This window comes from Hippocampus guttulatus, chromosome 14 (genome assembly GCF_054856545.1).
Source record: "Hippocampus guttulatus isolate MCC_2025c chromosome 14, RoL_Hgut_1.0, whole genome shotgun sequence".
NCBI classification, from domain to species: domain Eukaryota; kingdom Metazoa; phylum Chordata; class Actinopteri; order Syngnathiformes; family Syngnathidae; genus Hippocampus; species Hippocampus guttulatus.
In genome coordinates, this window is record NC_141274.1 from 4,870,062 (window position 1) to 4,894,297 (window position 24,236).

The window sequence follows — 24,236 nt, forward strand, 5'->3', positions numbered from 1 at the left end:
TTGTCACCTACAAAAAGCGACGACTGTCGATTCATTTTGTAACGTGGATCTTTGGGCATGAGTATTGAAGTATCTTGTATATAATCCGTTGCTCGTGCTCTCAATCTGTATATGGAATGTTTTTTAAATGCGCTTGTATTGTTTTAAAAGTCTGCTTAAAGACCTTTAAAAAATGCCGTAATAGTATACGGACATGAGAAAGGAGAATGAAATAAATAGAATATTTCTATCATGTGGATTTCACCGAGTGCAAGGGCAGTCTGGAATATATCTGCCACATTGAAGGCGGGGTTGCCGTACATGTTTTATATTGTTTATAAAGCGTTCTGTCAATAAAATTGCATTGAGGATTAGTTTGAGGGTTTGATTTAGGGTTCAGAATGGAGTTGAAATGTTGTCACTTTCACCCAGGTGTCTCCGTGTATTCCTGACACTTGACCTGGTTTAACATAATTGAAGTGTTTTTTTTACAACAGATAATTATCTAACAGGGCGGTCAGGTAGTCCAGTGGTTAGCACATCGACTTCACAGTGCAGAGGTACCGGTTCAATTCCAGCTCCGGCCTCCCTGTGTGGAGTTTGCATGTTCTCCCAGGGCCCGCGTGGGTTTTCTCCGGGTACTCCGGTTTCCTCCCACCTTCCAAAAACATGCATGGCAGGCTGACTGAACACTCTAAATTGTCCCTAGGTGTGAGTGTGGGCGTGGATGGTTGTTCGTCTCTGTGTGCCCTGCGATTGGCTGGCAACCGATTCAGGGTGTCCCCCGTCTACTGCCCGACGACAGCTGAGATAGGCTACAGCACCCCCGACGACCTGAGTGAGGATCAAGCGGTTCGGAAAATGAATGAATGAAGTCACAGTGTTGGGGAAAAGATGGAATGATGTAATTGTGGAATGGAATTATCATCCATCCATCCATCCATTTTCCGATCCTCTTATCCTCACAAGGGTCACGGGGGGTGCTGGAGCCTATCCCAGCTGTCTTCGGGGACACCCTGAACTTGTTGCCAGCCAATCGCAGGGCGCACACAGATGAACAACCATCCACGCTCACTGTCACACTCACACCTAGGGACAATTTAGAGTGTTCAGTCATCTTGCCATGCATGTTTTTGGAATGTAGGAAGAAACCAGAGTACCCGGAGAAAACCCACGCAGGCTCGGGAAGAACACGCAAACTCCCACACGGGAGGACGGAGCTGGTACCTCTGCACTGTGAGGTCCACGCGCTAACCATTGGACCACCGGGCCGGAGTAATTATCATTCATTATAAAATACAGCTCAGGGGACAGAACACCCATATCATTAAACCCGCTTATATACCCGCTTATCCTCCAATATGGAGTCGATTTGTGAGTGGTTTTTTTTTTGGTTTAATTAGTATCCCTTTTCTTGACATTGCTGCATCCACACATGAACTCCGCCAAAAGTAAGCATGACTGCACGGGTAAGGAAAAAAAAAAAAAAACGTTTGCGTCATTTCTCAAGGGCTCTTTTGCATGGTGGCGTGTGAAGGAAAAGCACCATGCAGGCAGGTGTGTTTCTTTCAGCTGCCACGCCTTAGTGCAATATCATCAGCGGCGTGTGCGAATATTTAAGGAGTGCACTCGTTTCGCACACTCACTCGCCCACGAGAAGGAAAAGGAAAAAAAAGACGCATTTAAGACAACTTCATTTAAAACTTGAACAAGGCTCAGGTAAGCCTCTCCAAATTCATATTTAGACCACATTGTATTATTTATTTTTGTTTGTTTTTTAAACAAATACTGAAGTGCTGGAAATATATTTTGACTGCAATCGTACAAAACGAAGTAACTTAAAATTGCATAACTTATGTACTTTTATCTACACTACAAAAAGAGTTGGCCTAAGGTGGGCAAAATTTTGGGAATAAAAAAGGGAATGTAACAAACATGATTATGTTCAGGGATTTCTTCTTCTTTTTTTTTTATGTGAATTTGATATTTAAAATCAAAAAATCTCAGTAAAAAACTGAAATACATAGAATAATACATAGGAATGTAAAAAATCTGTGATTGATTCATTATTTTATTAATTGGGAATTTTACATCATCATTAAAGGGAAAATATGGGCCAGTAAAAAATTTGATGAATTCTCCTTTCGTCTGAAAAATGGCAATAAGTTCAGCAAATGCAATTTTTAAAGTGAATCATAAATGAATGAAATGAGCATTATTCATTTGTTATTTACTTGGAGATTTATTTTTTATTTATTTTTTACCATCTGTCATTTTAGAATGCATCGAGAACTTCTCCTGGTCGGGGCCGTGTTGGCTTTTCTTGCTGCTGTGCGGGCAACAGAACATTTGACTTTCGACAACTCCACCATGGTTTGCTTCCTTCTTCTCCTTGACTCTTAATTTTTTTTAATGTTTACCAAAAAACAGCCCCCCCCCCCCACAAAAAAACAATATGGGTATTTCCGATCACTGAAGACATTCTTTCATTTTTAACCACCAACCCTTCAGTGAGTTCTGTGAAAGACAAATTTTCCTCAAAGCTTACCAAACAGGTTGGTCTGGTTCATTAAGACTTACGATTATCCTGGTTGCAACCCGAAACACATCGTGGCTTGACTGAAGACTAACTTATGTTTAACACACGTTGGCTTCGTTCATGACATTCTTTGATGTTAGGTTTATTTGAGAATGAAATGATCTTTAATGTTGATAAAAAAGTTAAACCTTTGTGAGAATAACTGTCTTTGATAGTTAAAAAAACACGCATATTCGTTTTACTGGACTTAAATGGTCTTGGATGTTACAAAAAAAAAAATTTATCACTGTCATTTGAAATGGTAAATGGTTTTCAATGTTTCCAAAAAACATGCCTATTAGCTAAAATCAGATAGCAGTAATGCCCATTGAAATGCTTTGGGAAAAAAATCCAAACAATGAAACCCAAAAACATTCTCCCCCAAAACGCTTATAAACATTCAATACAACCCCCCAGAAATTATTTTAAAATATTGGGGGAAAATTATTTTTAACAACCCAACTTGAGAAATCCTGGATTATTAAATTGGCTGTCATGTTTTATTTAGAGCATCCACCCAATGTCATCATTGATCAATTTGGCATGTCATTAACATTTCACCCGATCACTGATTTTGCATAAAATACAAAATATCTGCAGATTTGATCCAGCCAGTCAGATATGTATAAAATTGAATCTTTTTTTTTAACCTTGCCAAAATAAAAAAATGACATCCAGTATCATCCACCCACCCAAATAATCTGAAAAAATAATATACAAACAGGTGATCAGTGAATTGATCAATTGACTTTCCCACTTGCTTGCAAGCAACAATTAAAGGTAAAGCCGTGCGTTGTCTTCTACAGGCAAACGTCACCCGAGAGGGCTGCGGCAGCACCAACCTGTGTCTGGAGATGCCAAACAACTGCGACCCTGCGGGCAACACCAGCTGTCTGTTTGTGTCCTTGAACGCCGACGCGCCCATGTCTCCCGATGGCTTCAACATGTCGGTCGGTCTTAGCGGAAACTCCTCGGGAGCGATCGCCTTTGGACTCACGCAGAATTTCACAACGGTGAGAGTGAGACGACATGAAACAATGTCAGCCTTGCAATATGTTTCTAGGTTGAACGAGAAAATGTCTCGTGAGGAAATTTCATCCTAATGAAAAAGGTTTTTTTTCCCCACCCAAATTCCAGGCGTTCTAAAAAAAAAAATAAACTAAACGCTGCAACCCTCACAGAGGCATACCAAATTCTGTCAAGATTTTAAAATGTTCTACTTTCCGTTATTACCATTACAAATCCCACATCGAAACATTTTGTGTACTTGTGTTTTTTTTAGATCCGAAAAAAAAAAAAGCCTGCCTAGCGTTGCCAAATTCGGAGAATTCTCAAAACTGTGAACTTTTCTCCCTCACAAAGCTGAATAGATGGGGAAACAGCGGCAGAATATCGTCAGCACCAAATACAAATAACTTTGCTCCACGGCTTGGCAATCTTAAATCCAAAAAGTCCCAAACTTGTGGCAATTTTGCCAAATTGTAAACATCATGGGAATTACAAGCATGTTGTCGCCGCCCAATAGAAATGTCATTTGGGAGTTTTTTTTGTTTTGTTTTTTACCTGAACCCCCCTCCCCCCAAATAAATACATAAATAAAATAAAATAAACAGACGATTGTTGCCAAATTTCTGTAATTTTCCAAATTACAAAAATCCACTTCCAGGGTGAAAGTCACCCCAGTCGTGGATCGCTCCATTTTTTTTACCCAAATTTTGACCAAACTGTTTTTCGAGTGTAATGTTTGATTGGCTTCGATTTTGGTTTTGGAAGGTCATGAATGAACTTTTCAGTCTTTGTCACCACACAGCGTGTCACCCAGCTGTTTGTGTGTGGAATGGACAGCAACGGGGATTTTGTCTTTGAAACCGTGCAGAGAAGCTCAGATGGTACTCTGACGCAAAACGAGAGGGTAAGCCTTCCTTCCTTTCTTTCTTCGTCGCGGCGAAACTCGCTGTCCTAAAGTGTTTTGTGATTAAGCAGCGTTGAATGAGCTCATGTGACGACTCCGCCTTCGATTAGTCGGTCTTCCTTTTGGTAAAACCTGTTCCTGTGTCAACTCCCCCAAAGAAACTTGGCAGCAGGACAGCAAATTGTTTTCCCCCGCAAAGCCGAGAACAAGCTGTTCGAATAATTGGTCAACAAATTTTGACTGCATTTTTTGAATCAGAAATGCAAGTCATCTTTTCTCAATGCATTTTTTGCGCAAATTCCGAATCTGTTTTTTTTTTCCTCTAGCTCATCAGGTTTTCATCATCATAATAGAACAAAAAAATAGAATAGCCCGAGAAGTCAACACAGGTTACGTTGCAGTCGAGTCCTCAGAGCAGTTCGTTCGGTGTACATAAACAACAAACAGAATGATTGTTTTTGGAGTGGTAGGAAGTTGATGCTTCATCATTTCTTCTTACCTTATCATTCCCTCAGATCACGATGCAGATCCAGTACAGACTGAGCGACACCCTCATCCAATGTGAATTTCTCATTCCAAATGTAAGCACAAGTATGATGGGCGAGATGATGGACGGCACCACGGCCGTTGTCGTCCTGGGAGATGCAATGGTGAACAATGACACCAGTAAGTAACGTGTTTTCACACCCAAACGGGTTCATAAACAAGGTTACAACCTGGATCGCTCCTTGAAGCAGGTCTCAGGCCATTTAATGTGGTCCATCCATTTTCTGATCCACTTCATCCTCACAAGGGTCGCGAGGGGTGCTAGAGCCTATCCCAGCCGTCTTCGGACAGTAGGCCAACCGGTTGCCAGCCAATCACAGGGCACACGGAGACAAACAACCATTCGCGCTCACAATCACACCTCGGGACAATTTAGAGTATTCAATCAGAAACTGATTGCAGGCCATGGATGTTTTTGGAGTGTGGGAGGAAACCGGAGTACCCGGAGAAAACCCATGCAGGCACGGGGAGAACATGGAAACTTCACATAGGAAGGTCGGACCTGGAATTGAACCCGCTACCTCTGTACTGTGGGGTCGATGTGCTCACCACTTGAGCACCGGGCCGCTGGTCCACACCTGTGGACTCTCATTATCATTGAGGGATTGAGAATGACAGGGAAGATATCATTGCCGTCCAATAGAAACCATGTCGTTCCGCATTTTGTGAAGTTTATACACAAAAGAACCCCATCTTAGGGTCGCCACGTTCCGTGAGTTTCCAAGACGGAAAACTTTCTAACATCATCAGGAAAACATTTCTCAGCATTACTCCGAATAGTGGCCAATAGAAATTAGTTATCTCAAAATTGCAAACTTGTAAAAAGCAAAAAATAAAATAAAACCCCGGCTACGGTTGACAAAGTCTGTGTAGCTTCGAAATTGTGAACTTTCCATCATCACTGAAAAGGACTTTATGGCAATTACACAGATTGTACTTTTGCCGGCCAATATTAATCACGCTTTGCCAATTTTCATGAGTCGTGTCTATTTATTCAAAATGCAAAACATATTTTTTTTTATAGGGTTCATTCATAGGGTCTCCAAATTCTGATCATTTTCAAAATGGGAAACTTAACAGAATCAATAAGGGGAATTTATGGCAATTACCAAGAATATTTTATTGCCGCCCGAATCAAATCTCTAGATTCTCTGAATCCGAAACAGAGAACCACTGTTTCCCAATTCCGTTCGTTTTTTTAATTTTTCAAAAATAATGAACTTGACACCATCACAATATCCACATTCTGAAAAACGCTCGCACCTGGTTAAAACCAGACCACACCTGCTCAGGCCACCGAGACTTCCACTAAAATCAACTAATGGTACAAGTGCCAGCGTGAAAGGTTATGATGAGTACGATAAGACAAGAGATTCGTGTCTGGGAGTGGATTCTTCAAAGTGTCTAAAGCACTTGCGGTTCCATCCTCTTCAGAGAGGACCGAGAACTTCACGGCCATTCTGATCACCGAGCGGGTGAACCTTACCGACACAGAAGGCACCGTCATCATCCCAAGAGTTCTGGACATCAGTCAAAACGGCTGTGGAAACACCAAACTGTGCGTCAGGTCGCCCAGCGGATGCGACCCTCAGGGCGCTGACGAGTGTTTGTTCACGTCATTGGACACCACCGATATCTCAAACGGAACCTTCAACATCTTGGTGGAGCTCGCCGGAGACTCCGACGGATACATCGGCATGGGACTTACGGCGAATGCGTCAGAGGTGAGGCGCGATGGGAATTGATGACTGTTCGGAAACAAGTGGGGTGAGATTTGGGGGATTTTGACCCCAAATTATTTATGGGAATTACCAACGATTTTGGTGTCCGAAAGAAAGTCCACATTCAAAATACAACCAAAAAAAAAAAACCATTTAGGTTTGCGTAAACCTGGGAGTTTATTGTGATTTTTTTTCTTTTAAACGTTTCATGCACCAATCATGATCACCTGTAATCTGTCCACTGTAGTGACCGCCGTCCCTGAAAGGGTTAATTCTGAACCAAAATCCTGATTCTCTGGAATTCACGGCAATTATTTGTTTCTGGTCAACCAAATTCATCAATCTCAAAAGATGAGTAATTGCGCAGGGCTCTGCTAAATACAACGGAGTCGAACCGAGACGCAATTTTTAAGAAAATTTTTTTAATTGTGAATTTTATATCATTCAGGGGAAATCATGGAAATTACAGGGAACACCCCCCCCCTCACCCCCCAAAAGAAATATCTCAACATTTGATTCAATCTAAATGAGAAAAAAAAATCCAGGATTTATTTTTTTAACTCATTCAATACCAGCCAATTCTGAACCAACTCTGAAAAGACGTTTAAAAACGTCTTTGGGAGTGAATGAGTTAATTGTGAATTTAATATAATACATGGAAATACATAGTACCGATTAGAAATCTTCAGTGTTGTGATTTTTGGAAAAAACACCCCCTCCATCGAAAGCTGGAAATATTGTGAATCCCAAATACAAACTATATAACTACCGGCAAATAATTTAATCCATCCATTCCACCATTTTGGACTACTGGCCAGGAACCAAGACAGCACCCCATCCACCCTCCACTGATGCCTTTCTCTTTCTGTCTCCTCAGGGCGTCACCAATCTGTATATCTGCGGAAGAAACGACAGTGACAACTCTTTTCTATTCCGCCAACTGGACCGAAACAACACTGACTTTTCACTCACCGAAGTTAACAGGGTGAGGTTTCCAATTTCCTTCCAGATACTGAATTGAAATCTACCACAGTAAGTGGGAGGAAGTCACTGATGTGCAAGTCTCAATTCAGAGTAGAATTTTCAAGCAAGTCGCAAGGTAATGTGGCAAAAAAATAATAATAAACCTCAAGCAAGTTGAGTTGGTACAAAATCAATCAAGTCATGACTTGGGTTAACCAAGTCATCCATCGAGTCACCTTCAATCATCTTTGGAGATTTTGTGAAGTGGCTTCTGCACTCCGCATTGTAGTATACTGGTTGGCTACCCGTGTTTGCATTTAGTGCACACCTAAATACACACACACACACACACACACACACACACAACTGTAGTAACCGCTGTCCCTTAAAGGGTGCAACTATGACTAACGACTTGAAATCGGCAGCCATCTCGTTTTTTAAAGGCAACCAACATAAAGCTCTCCAATACCCATTCGCCCATCACCCCTCCATCGACAATATTCAGCAACCCCAATGCAACATGACAATTGGAATGAAGGAGAGTCTTTGCTAACTTTTCGCCAAGCAAGTCCCAAGTCCTCAATCTGATGACTTAAGTGTGACTCAAGTCAAGTCACGTGACTCAAGTCCCTTAACTTCGGTATCAACAGCTTGTTTTGGTTCCTCGGCAAATCCTCATTTGCCCTTCGTTCGACTCAATCCGTCAACATGTCACCTTCATAGGAAGTGGTCGATATCCTCGGCGCTGTGAGTGGCACGTCCATCCAATGCATCTTCACCATCGTCGACATAAACGCCGCAGCAGCTACGAGCAGACAGGCTATCACCGGAACGCGCAACATCATCTTGCTGGGATCCGGAGATATAAACGGAGGTAAAGTGAGAAGCTCAAACCCACTGGCTATGTTGAAGACACTCCTCACCTCTGCTTCCCCCCTCCTCCCCCAGCTGAAATTGGTAACTTTACCATCGTCCAAAACAGCGGAGTTTTGGACATCACAGACCCCGCAGCGAACGTCAATGAAGTGGATGTGGGGGTTTTGAACATCACCCGGGTCGGCTGTGGCACGACAAATCTATGTTTGGAGACACCAGAAGATTGCGACCCCTTGACCGACCCCATGTGTCACTTTGTGTCAAGCAATGCCACCGTTTCCAATACCAACGTTTTCAATTTAACCAGCAGACTAAGTGGATATTCCATGGGATATACCGCACTCGGACTGGCCAGGAATGCATCGCAGGTGAGCCAAACTGTCAGATCAAGAAACCACAGGGAGGGAGTAGAAAACTAAAGTGTCAAAGGCCACAATTGATTGTTTTTTCCCCCATTTGTTCACAGGGCACAAGCTCCATTTTCGCCTGTGGAAACGACACTGGGGAACTCTTCTTCAGAACCTTCACCCGAAACAACACTGATTTCAGTTTAACTTCAAATAACAGGGTGCGGCTTCCACTTGACCATTGCCGTCTCCTCACATGACTACATACTTTCTCTTTTCTCCACTCTCAAACATAACCCACACAAACTTCCCCATAATCCAAACACTCGAATAATCCTAAAAAAAGATCCTACAGCAAGTTTCCTTAAATGAAACAACAGTTCCCGAACAATCAATATGTCAATGACTTTAAATACTCCAAAAGGGCAATCGTCCGAAACTGTCCACTTGCCAGTTTGGTAAGTTACCCAATAAATTTGTCCATCGAAATTTATGAGTGTGAGGTTTCTAAACCGCTAGGAAGTATTACACCACTGCAGGATCAATAATGTAGTGCTCCAAACAGTTAACTAGTCCTCTAAAAGTGCCCAGCATTGCGTTCCTGAAACTGTCGAGAGGTACCATCATCCTCTCAGCACGCAAGGAGTCTTACCGCGGAACTAGAGTCAGACGACAGTTTTTACAGCCCCAAAGCTCAATTGGTCCTCCAAAAGTGGCAAGTGTCAGGATTCTCAACTTTCTGAGTAGACCAGTGGCGAGCAGGGTCAGAAACTTATCCCAGCACAAAATCCAGAGCATTCAATTCAATGCTACAAAACAATACGTTGGCAAATGCATGTACCACCTTCTGTCCACAGAGCGTTGGCGATATCATCATTGAAGTGATAAACAGGAGGATCGAATGCCAGTTCACCATCTTGAATTTAAATGATGTGGAAACCAGGGAAACCAACGGAACCCTGGCAGATGTTATCCTAGCAAATGGAACGGTGAATGGAGGTAAGTCGGAACGCGCTCAACCAAAAGTCAGCAAGGGGGTGTTTTGGAAGGTCCTTCACCTGTCCGTCATCACGTTGCAGGTGTTCTCAGCGGCTTAAATGTATTACTGACGGAGACGGTGAACCTCACCTCACCCACCGGCACCATTATCATTCAGAGTGGTGCCCGGGTCGCAAGGAGTAGTGACGGTAAGCCCAAGAGTGTATTTGAAATCGGGTCTTGTCTGGGGGGGGGGGGGATTTCATGGTGGTGGGTTTTGAGCATTGGAGCAGTTTTCTGTTGATATGGGGCTATGGTGTTTATCATGTTCTGGCCATGGGACAATTTAGAGTGTTCAATCAGCCTGCCATGCATGTTTGTGGAATGTGGGAGGAAAGCGGAGTACCCACGCAGGCACGGGGGAGAACATGCAAACTCCACACATGGAGCTGGAATTGAACCCAGTACCTGTGCACTGTGAGGTCGACGTGCTAACCACTAGACCACCCCGCGTAACTGGATTAAAGATAAACAAAATTTCAATCTGCCCACGGCCAACTTCAAACAGTTCCCACGGGTTGAACAGCGGTTGGTCCTCCAAAGGTTTTTTGGGGTTAGGTCCTTGAACCACTACAGAGGATAAACCCCCCCAAGAACCGTAGCACAACAATTCTCACAGTCTTAAGACCTAATTGGTCCTCTCAGGATTTTCCGATGTATCGAGAACCATTTGATAGGATCACCATCCATCCAGGGTTCATACATGATCCACGAATAAAAGAGAGACGTTTTTGCAGTCTGTCAGTCTGGTTCTCCATAAGTTCCATGCATAAAGTTGCTGAAACTTTGAAGAGGGCCACACCTCAGGCAGTGTCGATACCATACCTCACAACTTAACAGCAGGCTTAGTAACATAACCCCAAAGTAGACTAAGACAACCGTTTTACCAACATAAAGAAAGGCAACTGTCAATTGTCAGATTCAAGTCATAGACGAAAGCTCATGAAAGATTGTCGATTCTCTTCCCCCCTTGTGCAGCCCTGTTGATCCTGCTGAGCCCCATCACGCTGCTAGCTGCGCTCCGAGGCTAACAAGAGTCAAGGAAAGCGGCGGACAAGGAGGCCGATGGTTCCGAAGACATTTACAGCGCTTTGCTGTACGCCTGTGAAAACACCACATTGTGTATTCCGATACCATTTTCTGTTTGTATTCGCCCATTTGCATTTATTCTTTTTGACCACTTCAACTGTGTAAAGAAGCCCTTGTGTGGGATTTGCGTGGAGCCGCGACGACTCGGTATGACGGGGGGCAGCCACCATGAAGGCAGCTCAGACTCGATTGAGACGCGTCTGGTCTGATGAGTTTGTACTGTTTGAGTTCGAAACCCAGTCCTCGTTACACTTATTTGTTATGTGTTCATTTGTTATGTAACAGCAATGTAAAGTATTTATGGATGCCATAAAATAGCATGAATAAAGTTTGAAACTATGAGTAACTCTCGCATTGTTTAGATGTGACTTTCTTCAAGCAGTGGGAAAATTATTTATTCACTCGTCACTTATGACACACACCCAAAAAGCTCTCTTCAGAACAATCAACATCAAGCGGCGACTTTCAAAGCAATTCGGTTTTTAATTCTTAAGTATTCATCAGTGTTCCACGGAACTTTTGACATATCCAAAAAAAGACATTAGAAGTCTATTTTGGTTTAGGCTCATTTTAGCCATTTCCATGGATTCTTCAAACACTGACTCAAGAAATGTAATTTGATTGGTACACTATTGCAGGCAATAGCTTGCCTGTGGGAGGGAACACCGGCCAGGTTGCATACCTCATCATTAACTACAAAGTCCTAATTGAACGAACAACACTTGAGTCATTATGCTACAATTAAATCCATCAAAGAAGTTAGTTCCTCAACAGCGAGGTGCTGTTGCCTCGCCTTAGAGTGCAACGCCAAACCTTAAAGTTTGGCGTTTAAGAAAGTTGAAGCTGACTTTTCCTTCCGATAGCGTCAAACAATTATTCATTCCGCGCCAGGAGAGAATGTTTTCATTGTCATTTGTTCGTGGAATTATGCAAAAAGCAACTGCAGTATATTCCCATAACCACTGGTGGAGGTCCAGGGCAGACAGGAGGGTGTGTGAGACCTCACATCCTAAATGTGTCCTTGGCTATGCACAGTCAATTTACACCGATTTTTTTTTTTTTAATTTAGAAAGAAAAACAGTCCCCTTTCTTTACTCTCGACACTCAAATTTTTTATTTGATGTTATCATTTAAAATGTGCAGTCCTCCAAATGTATTGTGAAAATGCTAGCATACTCACTAAGTCCAAAACAAACCGGCGCAAGTCATTTTTATATTTTATTGCAATTTATTCCTTTACAGTAAAACAGAAGGTGAAGAGTATAAAAATAAACGGACACACAAGGGAGTCAAAAACAACAGACAGACGGATGACGAGGGAGGCAAACCGACGCGCCTACAAGAGCTAAAAAGAAAAACGACTAGTGTGCGCACACATGTAGCTTGCCAGTTGGTACGTGTTAAAATGAAGCTACGCAGCAAGTCACAGCAGCCACAAATGAACACGATAACTGTGTGTGCGTGCCTGCCATGCTCGTTTCCGTGCACGTCTGGGTTTTTTTTTTAGTCATTATTGTTGTCAAATCCACATTGTGTGTGATAAAACTGAAGTCCAAGTTCCTACTAGTAGCTTAACACCACGGTGAGGTGAGGTGCGGTGCGGTTGGACGACCTACGAGTCATCTTCTCCGTTGATGCTGTCGCCGTCATCATCTCCTTCCACGTGCTCGCCTTCCTCCTCTTCTTCCTCCTCCTCCGGCTCTTGGCTCTTCGGCTGCGCAGATCATCCCACGGGTGAAATCGTTTTGTTCCACGGGTCAAATTTCATGCATAAACGCACTCACACACACGATAATAATATAGTCCGGCAGCATTTAAAAGAGCTAAAAATAAATTTTCATCCAAGTGAAACGAGAAAATCCAGATGATTTAGATATGCGGTGTGTGTGTGTGTATATATGCTATGTGGCCTGCAGAGTCAGCAGTCGGGCTGTCACTAGTGAATAATTTTTGTCATTATTCCATTTCTTAATCAAATAAAAATTTTGCATGAAAACACAAAATATATACAGTATGTTTACCGATTCCCGTTTAATTGAGGACTGTTGTTTATTTGGTATTGTTTAACCATTAAACAAAACTAAATTAAGTGCGCTCTTTCCGGATGACAGAAATCAGACACTATCTAGTGCTTAGAGACTGAAATCAGGGAATTTGTGTCATTTTAAGTTAAACACTACCTCGAAATGCTTCATGATCATCAAAATAGTTGATCGAAACTCTTGACATTTCTATTCAGCAGTTTTTTTGAGGTGTCATCATACCTCCTCCTCTTCTTCCAGGAGGTCTCCCTCCTCTTCGTCATCCTCCTCCTCCTCCTCCTCCTCTTCTTCTTCTTCCTCCTCCTCGTCAGTGTCGTTAAGCTCCTGGCTGTCCCGCTCCCGCTTCATGGCCTCATCCTTCTTGTTGCTAGGGTGAGGCGGGGAGGTCACCTCACCAGGCTCGGGCTGAACGGCTTTGGAATCTGTCGGAACGCAAACGTGACAAGTTTCTCAAAACATCATTAAATGACAACTGCGTGATCTTGCGGAGTTGCCTTCCTCCAGGGGTCTTCAATCCTGTTCTTTGAGGGCCGGTTTCCTGGATGACCACCTCTCTCTGCTGCTCAAATGATCAGGATGGTTAGCCAGCTTCTGCAGACTTTGCTGATTATCTGATCATTTGAATTAGAAGTGTTGCAGCAGAGAGGTGGAAAACATCCAGGAAACTGGTCGTCCAGGAACAGGATTGTCCAGCCCTGCTTTGGAGTTTTGTGTTTCATGGTCATTTGAATGATGAAAACGCATCCGTGTCTAATCTGCAAGAGTACAATTTTTATGTGACAACATTTCTAGAACAAATCGTTAAAGGACCCCTGCAGGGGGATAAAAAAAAATCCCTTCAGAATCAAAAATCGCAGGCTTGCCGTGTCATTACGCGCATGGGTTCTTGAGATTTTTTTAAGAGGGTCTAATAGACATGCCAACCAAATGTGATTCTGACAAGTGAAAGTGGCTCTGGGAGCTGAATTTATAACCAATAATTGTGCTTAAAGGTTCTGCATTTGATGGTACTCCTCACACACTCTAATACACAGTGTTCCAAATTTTGGTAGCAAATACATAAACTTCCTGCCTTTTCAGGTATGCCTCTTTGTGGCTTTTGCAGTGTGTTTTATGGCAAGTCATGGGAGCAAGCCGCACCCACACGCAAAAACCAAAACAAGCAATTTAATTTCATATAGAGTATGGCAAATTTAGTATTAGATTAAACTTGTTGGCTACGTTAGCCGTTGATGGACTCTTGCCATGGCCAAAACGGCCCTGACATGGCCCATTTAAAACAAAATAGGAACTCTCATACCCGTCTTCTTGCTGTGGTCTTTCTCCATGCGCTCCAAGCTGTCCAGGAGATCATCCACTTTGCTCTTTATTTGAGTCAACTCGCGCTTGATGGTCTGCAGCTCATCAATTTTCACTAAGAAGAAAAAGGGACAACATCCGACTGACGACGATCCACAGAGACCTTTCGTGGGGCGGAGTGATCGCCACTACTTTTTTTTCCGCCACGACTTTTTTCTCCGCCACGACCTTTTGGTCTTTTTTTTTTTTTAAATTAAATATACTGTATATTTCAAGATTTGTAATGTAGTGAACTCCAGCTCAACTCTGTTAAATGTTCGTGCCCTGCGCATACACAGGTCTCTGCTTGAAACTATTGTTGTACACTTCGTATGTGTAACAGCAGCGGTTGCCTGAAGGTTTACAATTTCCATTCCGTTAGCCTGAAGCGAGTTGATCTTTATCAGATGAAATAACATAGTCTGGTTAAATATTTGTGTTGTAACATACGAGATGTTATTCTCTTTTCCACAGGAAGGTTCAACTGGGAGTACCGAAAACAGCTTGGCGAGACCAAGTTTAGGTTTGTTTCCATACAATCTCTCAAAATCAGATACTGCAGCTGGATCTGGAGCGTATTCTCTGTGCTAAACAAGTGTTCACTGTACTCACTGCTTCGAGATGAGTAGGTCCTCTGGCTGCTCTTGGAGGATGAGGAGAAGCTGCTCTTGGTCCGCCGGCTGCTTCCGCCACCTCCTCCACCGCCACCACCGCCGCCGCCGCCGCTACTGAGGCTGACCCGCGGGCGCTTGGACGGGATAACGGCGCGAGAGAGCGGCGGAGGCGGGGCGGGCACGCGGGACGGGTACGAGTACATTCTGTGGCGTCACAAAAAAATCACTGGAGGCCGGTTTTCGACAAGAAGGTTGATTCCGGAGTGCTCGCGACAGACTCACCTATCATAGTAGTCTCTCTGGAAGTCATAGTCCAATTCAAAGGAGGAACTGCTGTATGGGAGAAGGGCGTGGGATTTGGGGGGTACTTTTGAAACTTGCCTTGGAATGTCGGGTAAAATATAGAATTGTCTCTGAGGTTTGGGCCCACTGTACACTGAGGATACTCGCTGCACTTACCTGTACATGTCACCAGCTGAACGTTTGCTGGTTTTGGAACGGTGCGGTTTGGGCTCTCCGGCAAGGTTTATGTCTGGGAGGGGGGGAAAGAAAAAAAAAGGGGATTCAAAGGAAGGACTCCCCCCTGGAGACACCTGGCTGCAGATTGTGGTGAGTGAGTGAGAGGACATCACGCTGAGTAAAGGGTGGAAAGTGGTTTGTTTTTGTCTTTTTTGGACTGCTGTGTCCATGTTGGAGTGATTCAAAATTCAGTGTGAGGGTTTGGGTCAAATGTGGCGATAAGGTTTATTCAGCATGGGGGGTCAAGGCCCGAGTCAGATTTGGCGTCGGTCCATCCATTGATAATGAATTGCAAAGAGCTGACTTCTATGCTTCCACTTCCAGTGTCAAGAACAGTCGGGAGAAGCATCTCTACAGTCACCATACGACTGAAGGCAATAACGCTTTCAGAAGAAATGCAAATTTCCGTCTTGGTGCTTTTGTTTTATCAAACCGCGTCAACTATCCAACCGGCCTACCGTGGCGCAGCAACATCCAGCCGATTATAATATAGAGAATAGGGTAATAGTATGCTTATGGTTTGAGTAAGAGTTAGTGTGAGAGTTTGCATTACTATCACCCTTAGTGTGAGGATTTAACTCATTCACTCCCAAAGACGTTTTTAAACGTCTTTTCAGACTTGGTCTAGAATTGGCTGGTACTGAATGAGTTTTAAGGAAAGATACCGGGTAGGTTTAGGTTTTGACATTTGGGTGTGCTCAAACTGACTACAGTCCTTCCAAAGAGAGAAATAAATATAAACATGCATTTTAGTATGAGCGAGAGGGACTTCCTTACCAAGCACTTGGCCGACAATCATCCGCCCGTCCTCCCCGGCTACGGCAGAGCGGGCGTTGCGCTCGTTGGCGTATTGCACGAAGGCGTAGCCCTTGTGCACGGAGCAGCCCACGATCTTGCCGTATTTAGCGAAGATGGCCTCCACGTCGGCCTTGGTCACCAGCAGGGTGTTGAGGTTGCCGATGAACACCCGCGAGTTGAGCGAGCGCGGGTCTGTCTTGTTTGTGACGTTGCTGGCGGCCATCAGGCTAGCGGTGGTGGGCGAACGGCTGGCAGGGGAAAAAGACAAACAAGCACAACACACGGTCATTTAGCCACCGAGCGACACACCAGAAGCATCGACGTCTTCCATGTCGCCAACTGAAGAGCAGGAAAGTTCTGTTGAAGAAGATCGTTACAAGGAATCGAACCTCCACCAAGGAGGTTCTGCTGTCACCACTGTTTGTTTTGGTGTAAGGCTAAATCTGCCAAATTGTTGCCCATTAACATTCCAGGGGACTGAATTTAAATTTTGGGACAATTTCCTTTTGTCAACTATGCATTTTTTGACATTTTCCTCAAAAGGCACAGTGACTAATTCAAGATTATAATTGTCGCGCCTTGGTGGAGGTCTGGAGTTTAACATTGGGGGCCAAGTGCTATTTTCTTCAAATGAGCTGGGAAATTTTAAACATTTTCATGTGATCATTAAAGTCGGCAATGTGATAGGGTTGGAAATTGGCCTTGGTGGAAATCTAAACCCAGTTAGAGAGAGAGAAGAAACGAATTAAAAAACACATTGAATGAAACAAGACAGCGAAGATTACAACGTTGTGTTGTTTTTTTTTGTTTTTGCTTCTGGAATCACTGACAATTTTGTGCCGGTCAAGACTGCAACAGTAAAAAGAGCCACCAGCAGGCAGCAACCTGCAAACAAGAGTCAATCAGTGGATAACAAAATCATATTAGACATTCAGATGAAAACAAAACTAATTTACATATAAAAACAATCATGTCGTCATAATGATCGAAAAATAGTGTCTGCATTAAGGCTAAAGCTGATAGGACAAATTAAGTACCTCACTTGGTCCATTGAGATTAATCACAACATTCCCTCAACACGTTTTTTTTCCACCAGCAATGTCGGCGCTCGGTCTGAACAGATTTCGAATTAATGAGGAAAGTTGGGCACCAAATGCCGGATTTCCTCAAATAATGGCATCTGCTCAACTAAACACCATGCCCAAATTAATGGCCAAGTGCAGCCCATTTCAATGAGCTTTATTTTACGATAGTCAAACCATGTGTGGCAGTAGATGTTTTCACCACAGACGAAACGCAGACGTGGCATCTGCAAAACAAAAGTATGAAAATGTGTCCCTCCCACCCTCATATAATGGACCCGGGTTAATTTTTAAATAATTGACACTTCCTTATAAATTGCATTTGCCATATACAAAAAAAAGTCACATTTGAGAAAAAAATGGACTAAGTTGGTTTAGCTATGAATAAAAGATACAGTACGTCTCACCCCCTCACCCCCACATAAAAAAAACAATAATCGGTGACTTTGCGAATACCTAACTGCAAATGTGTGGGAGTGTGTAATATATATTTGGTGCAATGAAGAAAACATGAAACTCCAATATATTATTAATCTGCATGAAAACAAAACTAATTTGAAAGAATGCATAAAGTAAACATGGATTATAATATATAGAGCTTGCTTTTAGGGAGCAACTGTATTTTATTCAAATACCCTCCCCCTTAAAATGATTGTTTTTAATTTATATAAAATGAAAGGGCTGCCACAAATTAACACCCTTCAAAAAAATGCTTTCGACTCTATAGTTGAGTAACTAAACATCCCCGGCCATAAGATGAGGCAATATGTACATTATAAGTTGGAAGTCAATTTTGGAGTCCAAATAAAATTTCCTCTGAGAATCGTGATGGAGGAGCACGATATTGCATTGATGATGCTGAAGAACACACAGTGACCCATTACGGCAAATGTGTTTACACTGTGTTATTACTATGTCATTACTGTGTAATGTGAGTTTTGTCACGCCAGAACGTGAGACCTGGCCATATTTTGTGATTTGAGCATCTCCCCACAGAGGAAAGACGAAACACCAACGGCATCAACAGTGCTCGCTCCTGAGAGGATGCAGAAGGGCGGGGAGAAAGAGTGTTGGGTGAGGGTTGTTTGGATTGGTTATGACTCACTCCATAGCGTCTGTGTGCAGGGCAGTCGTCTGTTCTGTCTGACACTGTGGGCTGGGGCTCACTTTGGCCTGGGGTCTCGAACCTTCACCTTTTCGCCCCTCTTTTCTCGCTCGCGCGTGAGATTTTTAACTGAGGTGACAGAAAACAACAACCACACACACCTCAGTCACGCTCAGCAGGGGTTACGACGCAGCAAGTCTTCTTACCTGTGTGCAGTGTAGGGAGGAGGAGTGTTGGTGGTGGTGAGGTGTTGACTGGCTAGTAACAAACAAATCCAAGCGGCCGACAATGAGCCACCTTGGGGGGCTAGCTAGTATTTCCAGTACTAGAACACTAAAGCACAACATTTTCGAGAACGTCAGATGCGTGAGGACTGACTTCATGTCGGACTCCCAATTTTTATGGGACAAAAATCAAGTTTAAAAAACGGTGGCACACAGGTCTTTTTCTTTGGCATGCATCCGACCGTCATTTGTGCTACAAGATGTTATTTTCTTCTTATTTTTACATTTCATTTGGGGAAAAATGGCATACTTCGCACTGTTGCATATTTAGAGTGCAGATTTAGCTTTTTCTACGATGACATTTAGGCTTATTTTATGTATGCCTGCACTCAACCGAGTATCGTTTTTGTGGTAAATTTGTATTTTCTTCTAAGGAAAACAAAAAATGCTTTATTAAAATATAAAAACTAGCGAGCCTTGATCGAATTTGGGAGTAATCAGACCAGCCTTGGGGGAGGTGTCAGCTTGGCTATTTTTCATTTTTCTGTGGAAAAAGGTCAAATTTTATTTTGAGTAAATTATATATTTATATACAGTATTTTTTTAAAGATTTAACATGAGACTTCCTTTTCCATTTTCCATAATGATATTTGGGTCCCATGACGCAGAAGTCTGTCATTTTAGTTGCAACATATTTTCTTCTAATTCCCAAACCAAAACAAGTTCCAAGTCTTGAAATTTTAGTGCTGTTTAGAAATGACGAGAACAGGCTTGTCTCAATGCGGTCTTCGAGGGCAGCTATCCTGCAGGTTTTAGATTAAATTGACCAGGGTCATGACCAGAGCTTACTGACAAGCTGAGCATTTGAATCAGGTGAGTTGAAGGAGGGGAAACGTCAAACATGCAGGATTGCTTCCCTCACAGACCGGATTTCGACAATATAGGATCAGATTGAGTTCCCCTCCACAATCTAAACCAAAACAGTCTTTTCAAATACTCTCTGCTGGCTCACATATGAGTTTTAGCATATGTTGTGCAATGGAAAGTCCAAAGTGTAATGTCCCCATTGTGAATTAATTGAGAGTTCCAATGTGAATTTCTAGAAAAACATACCTCAAAAAGGAAACAACTTGGCATTAAAAAAAAAAAAAAGAAAAACTATCGCCAGTCACAGATGTTAATAAACTCCAAGTGTGTTCTGCTTTTCGGTATGCTTTTCTTGTGAACCAGGTTGGTGACACAACCATAGAACAGGACAGCAAAGTATCTGGCAGCTCACTACAAAAAAAAAAAGGGTTGAATATCAATTTCATATTACATTTATTACATAGCTGCAAAAGACTGACTACTCCTTGATTTTTGTTTTTATTACACAATGCTTAACTTTGATTCACGTACATTCAATGTCCAAATGTGACTTGATACAATTTCTGGTTTTATTTTTGGCATCATTGAATAATTGTTTGCATTACTGTCTACATGTGACTGTTTTTGAAATTACAGAACGTCGAGCAGTGTCGGGCATGAGCCACAAATGGTTGGGGCCATTCGGAAAAAATACACTTTTTGGTTTCATCAAAACCAGTCTCGTATAATAAGCTATTGTTGCAGTGAGAAGATCTCGCTGGCACCAAGGACTCAATAAAGTTGCAGAGGTGTCAACGAAGAAGCTGACTAAAGCCGCTCTACACGTATTTCAAGATGTACATCAAATAACTTCCTCCTCCTTGTGCGTCATTGACCATTGCCACAGGAATGTTTTAATGAAAGCCCCATTATAAAACTACGACGGGAGACTGAGGGGAAACCTACAAATCAGGTTTCTACTACTACCGTATTTTCACGACTAAAAGGCATTCAGTCGTAAATTTTCTCCAATATGGATGGGGCACCTAATACTATGGGTGGCCTTTGTATATGCACCGAGTTCCAAAATCTGTGAATTCTATTGTGTGACTTCAATGAGAGGTCCTCTTGAACGATGATGTTCAGCTAGCGTACGTTTTACTATACCTGCGTACAAAAATGTGTCTTGTGTATGTGTTAAATACAGAAATAGTATCCGCAACTGACATTATGCCTTTTAACACGGTGCACCGTATGGTCATGAAAATACGGTACTATAATTATTGTTAAGATGGATGGTAGGATGGGTCCGAATTTCATGACAGTAGGTGGAAGTAAGCAAGAAAGCATGCGAGATATGTTTGGCATTAAGTGCCTCTAAGTGCAAGCGTTACATTTGGACAGGATATAAACTACTAGTAGCTGACAGGGATGACATGGTTCAGCAAATTGCATAAAGGCATAGCTAGTGACTTCAACCAATTTGAATGTGTATATTTAAAAATAAAAAAAATTGTGGGATCTTGCTGCATGAAAATGCTGTCAATTACCATTTTTTAAATGAGCATAAAGTAATGTCAAATATCACCGTTTGTCTTTCCTAGAACTTTTATGTGGAGAATTGTTTGAATGAAAATCTATTTCGATTGCCAGGGTTTGTGATTTTTTTTTTTAATGTGCAAAGAGTATTGGAAAATATGTGCATCACAGTAGATTGACTGCAGTCTTGAATACATGAACATGTGTTTTTGTAGCTGCTGCTTATATTTTCGAATTTACAAAAAGTACTGTGATTTAAATGTCAATTGCCACTGTTGCCTTTTCTAAGTCTTGGGTGTGTGGAAATTTGGGAAAGTAATTGTTTACAAATTTTAATGTGCAGCAAGTACTGGTAATGTACTTCATTGTTGTGTTTTTGAGTAAATTTCACGAGGTCTTTCTGGCATTTTTTTTTTCTCATCGCTGGTACTCACTATTTCTAAAGTACACACATTTCCATCATTTTAATGCATTTATTTATTTAAAAGCGCCTTTCATGCCACCCAAGGACACTGTACAGACAATAAGAAAATACAATGTAAAAATTAGTATGTATGTATGTAGTATGTAATTTTAAAGCTGAAGTCAAGGGCTCTCATATTCTATGCGTCCCTACTCATCTAAGCATGGTATTCTGATTAATACTGCCTTTGTGGAATATATATTAAGCAGAAAATCCACCTGTTTTTATCAGTCTCAAGGGTGCAGGCGTTTTGCCTTGTACTGTCACTTGCTGTCAACAGAAAATGACATCACGGTGCCTAAAGGCTGAGGTAACGACCGTCACGGCTGACTGGCTTTCTGGGTGTGGTCAGGTGACATTCATCAGGTTGTCGCGCATGTGAAGATTCATTTTATTTGGTGCAAACTACCACTTGGATATATTATATATTTTGACTGTTGACTTTTTCAGTTAATTTTGTGGGGACTTTCATCTGTGAAAATAAATTTTGGTTGCAACCAATTATGTTTTCTAATGTGCAACAATCAAATATTTCACTGCCACCATTTAAGTTAAATTTGTGCGGTTTTGCATGCATGAGTTAATTTATACATGTGGCAATTTACCATTACACATGTACAAAATGTGTTGTCACATATTTGTCGCCTTCATCTTTCCAAAGCAATTTTCTGTGCATGAAGATTCATTCAAAGGTCACCGCTGCTTACGTTCCCGAATGAGATAATTATCAGTTACAAATATAAATGTAGTCTTTATAAATAAATCTTTTGGGGTCTTGCAGGCATGAAATTTGATACCTCTTGCTGCTGATTACCATTTCAAATGTTGAATATGTTTCTGTCTTCATCTTAACTTAACTACGTGGTCTCAAATGCACGGAAATTCATTTTGGTGGGGGCTGCTCACAGTTTCTGCACAGTAGACAGGGTTGTTATTTTTTATTCAGAATAAGACTCGGGTCATGTGTGTTTGATTTCTTACATGTTCATTTGTCACTGTTGATGTGATTTTGACAGTTTCATCTCCCTGCTACTCTTCATCAAGATGACTAAAATGGCATGTCAAGACAGAAGTGACTTTTTCTTTTCTTTTTTTTAACAAATATAAACCACCATCATACTCTTTCGGTTAAAGAGGCTTTTAATCAATTAAAATGCGTAAGCAACAAAACTGAAGCCACTTGTGGTCCAGATAAAATTGAGAAAAAAAGTCCCCTTGTCATCAAAATGGCCCCCGTCATCCTGATTATCACCATTGGGAGGGGAAAAAAACTCTCCAAAAACAAAAAAGAAAAATAAACGAGTGTTCAGTCTGAGCCAGAAAAGCAAAACCAGTTCTTTTTTCTTTAAAAATGACCGAACTCACCCCATCAAACATGCCCCAATAGCGTCACCAACAGGCTTCCAAGTGAATCAAATGCTCCTACAGCGCAGAGCTTAGCCTAGCCACGGCTAGGCTAAGGATAGCGTGGCTAATTTTAGCCAAGGAGCTAAAAATGCGCAGCAAACATCATAATATCCACCAAAAATAGCAAAACCGGCAAAGGTCTGCGTCGTGTGATCGGTAATAATGAAGGGGATGTAAAACTAGCAAACCAGACGGACTAACTAGGGCTAGTTTAGCCTAGCCGTGTGTCTGAGTGTGGAAGAGGGGGTAGGGGGTGTCGTCGTCTGAAAAGCGTGCCAAAAACGCATCAGTCCAGTCAAAGGTATGTTTCCCCAACAACTGCCACAAAAATCAACCTCGGCCAACTTGCAAAACTGGAAGAGACTGCAGCTAGGGTGCCTCCAAAATTGTTTTTGTCGTTCAAACCACAACCAGTGTTTTTTTTTTTAAATCTGGGGAGCAGCAGGAGGATGAGGGCGACTAGCGTCTAGCTCGGCAAAATCGAAAAAGCATCGCTGAAAAAAAAATCCAAAAAGAAAAGAAAAAGGAAGGAAAAATGAAAAATAGCTGGTAACAAAATACTCACCGCGACCCTCTACGAGCACAAAATGGCTTGCTTTTCGGTAAAATCGCTCAAATTTTGATATTTAGGTCGTCCTTTAGGCGAGCGCAGGCTTCTTTAGTGAAGCCTCCGGTGAGCAGCGAGCGAGCTAGCTTCGTCTTCTTCTTCGGCTAATGTCACAGGCTAATGGCGCATTCGGGGGGCGCTGCTTTTGCTTCATTGTGCGGCACGACAGAGCGGTAATGGGGCGGGCTTTCCTCTGTGTGGTGAGAAAGGGCTTGCTCCCTCAAGGTGGAACGCCGGTGTGCCTCGTTATATATAATCGCGCTCACCTGTTGTTGAAGCGCAGATCTTTTTATTTTTCGAGACGATACATTGACAATTAATCACCTTTTTATCTCAACGTGAACATACAATGTTTGATTAAATAATTCCCCAATTGTATGTTAGCGCCAATTATAATAGCTTGTCATCGTTTTGTCTGAGCAATTCATACAAACAACAGTAACGTTGCTGTTGTAGGTCTGAGGTCTGCCAACAGAGTGTGGTGTTGGACTATAGCAGTGGTTTCGAAACGTATTCAAAACGCAAAGCAAATATGTATAATAAATAACATGGAAACAATATACAGGTATGTGAATCTATTTTTTTTTCCAAATTTAGATATAA

At 42.2% G+C, this 24,236-nt stretch overlaps 2 protein-coding genes across 7 annotated transcripts; one reads left to right on the plus strand and one right to left on the minus strand.

Annotated features, from left to right (window-relative positions):
- Nucleotides 1-1,541: 1,541 nt before the first annotated feature.
- LOC147194578 (uncharacterized) lies at nucleotides 1,542-11,400 on the plus strand. Its single transcript, XM_086129099.1, has 13 exons — nucleotides 1,542-1,698; nucleotides 2,259-2,352; nucleotides 3,364-3,570; nucleotides 4,368-4,469; nucleotides 4,985-5,135; nucleotides 6,450-6,739; nucleotides 7,614-7,721; nucleotides 8,423-8,573; nucleotides 8,648-8,943; nucleotides 9,042-9,143; nucleotides 9,780-9,921; nucleotides 10,002-10,109; nucleotides 10,939-11,400. Exons 2-13 carry the CDS (start codon nucleotides 2,260-2,262, stop codon nucleotides 10,989-10,991), a joined length of 1,803 nt encoding a protein of 600 aa, XP_085985225.1. The 5' UTR covers nucleotides 1,542-1,698; nucleotide 2,259; the 3' UTR covers nucleotides 10,992-11,400.
- Nucleotides 11,401-12,254: 854 nt separating this feature from the next.
- Nucleotides 12,255-23,759, minus strand: hnrnpca (heterogeneous nuclear ribonucleoprotein C a). Of its 6 annotated transcripts, XM_086129053.1 has the most exons (10): nucleotides 23,592-23,745; nucleotides 18,754-18,805; nucleotides 18,548-18,676; nucleotides 16,340-16,608; nucleotides 15,503-15,575; nucleotides 15,326-15,424; nucleotides 15,042-15,247; nucleotides 14,392-14,505; nucleotides 13,314-13,513; nucleotides 12,255-12,763 (listed from the first exon to the last, which is right to left on the minus strand). In XM_086129053.1, exons 3-10 carry the CDS (start codon nucleotides 18,550-18,552, stop codon nucleotides 12,662-12,664), a joined length of 1,068 nt encoding a protein of 355 aa, XP_085985179.1. In that variant the 5' UTR covers nucleotides 18,553-18,676; nucleotides 18,754-18,805; nucleotides 23,592-23,745; the 3' UTR covers nucleotides 12,255-12,661. The 6 variants fall into 6 exon arrangements, with proteins under 6 accessions (XP_085985179.1, XP_085985176.1, XP_085985178.1 ...); XM_086129050.1 differs by lacking the exon at nucleotides 18,754-18,805 and having other exon boundaries at nucleotides 23,592-23,759; XM_086129052.1 differs by lacking the exon at nucleotides 18,754-18,805 and having other exon boundaries at nucleotides 22,985-23,751.
- Nucleotides 23,760-24,236: the final 477 nt, after the last annotated feature.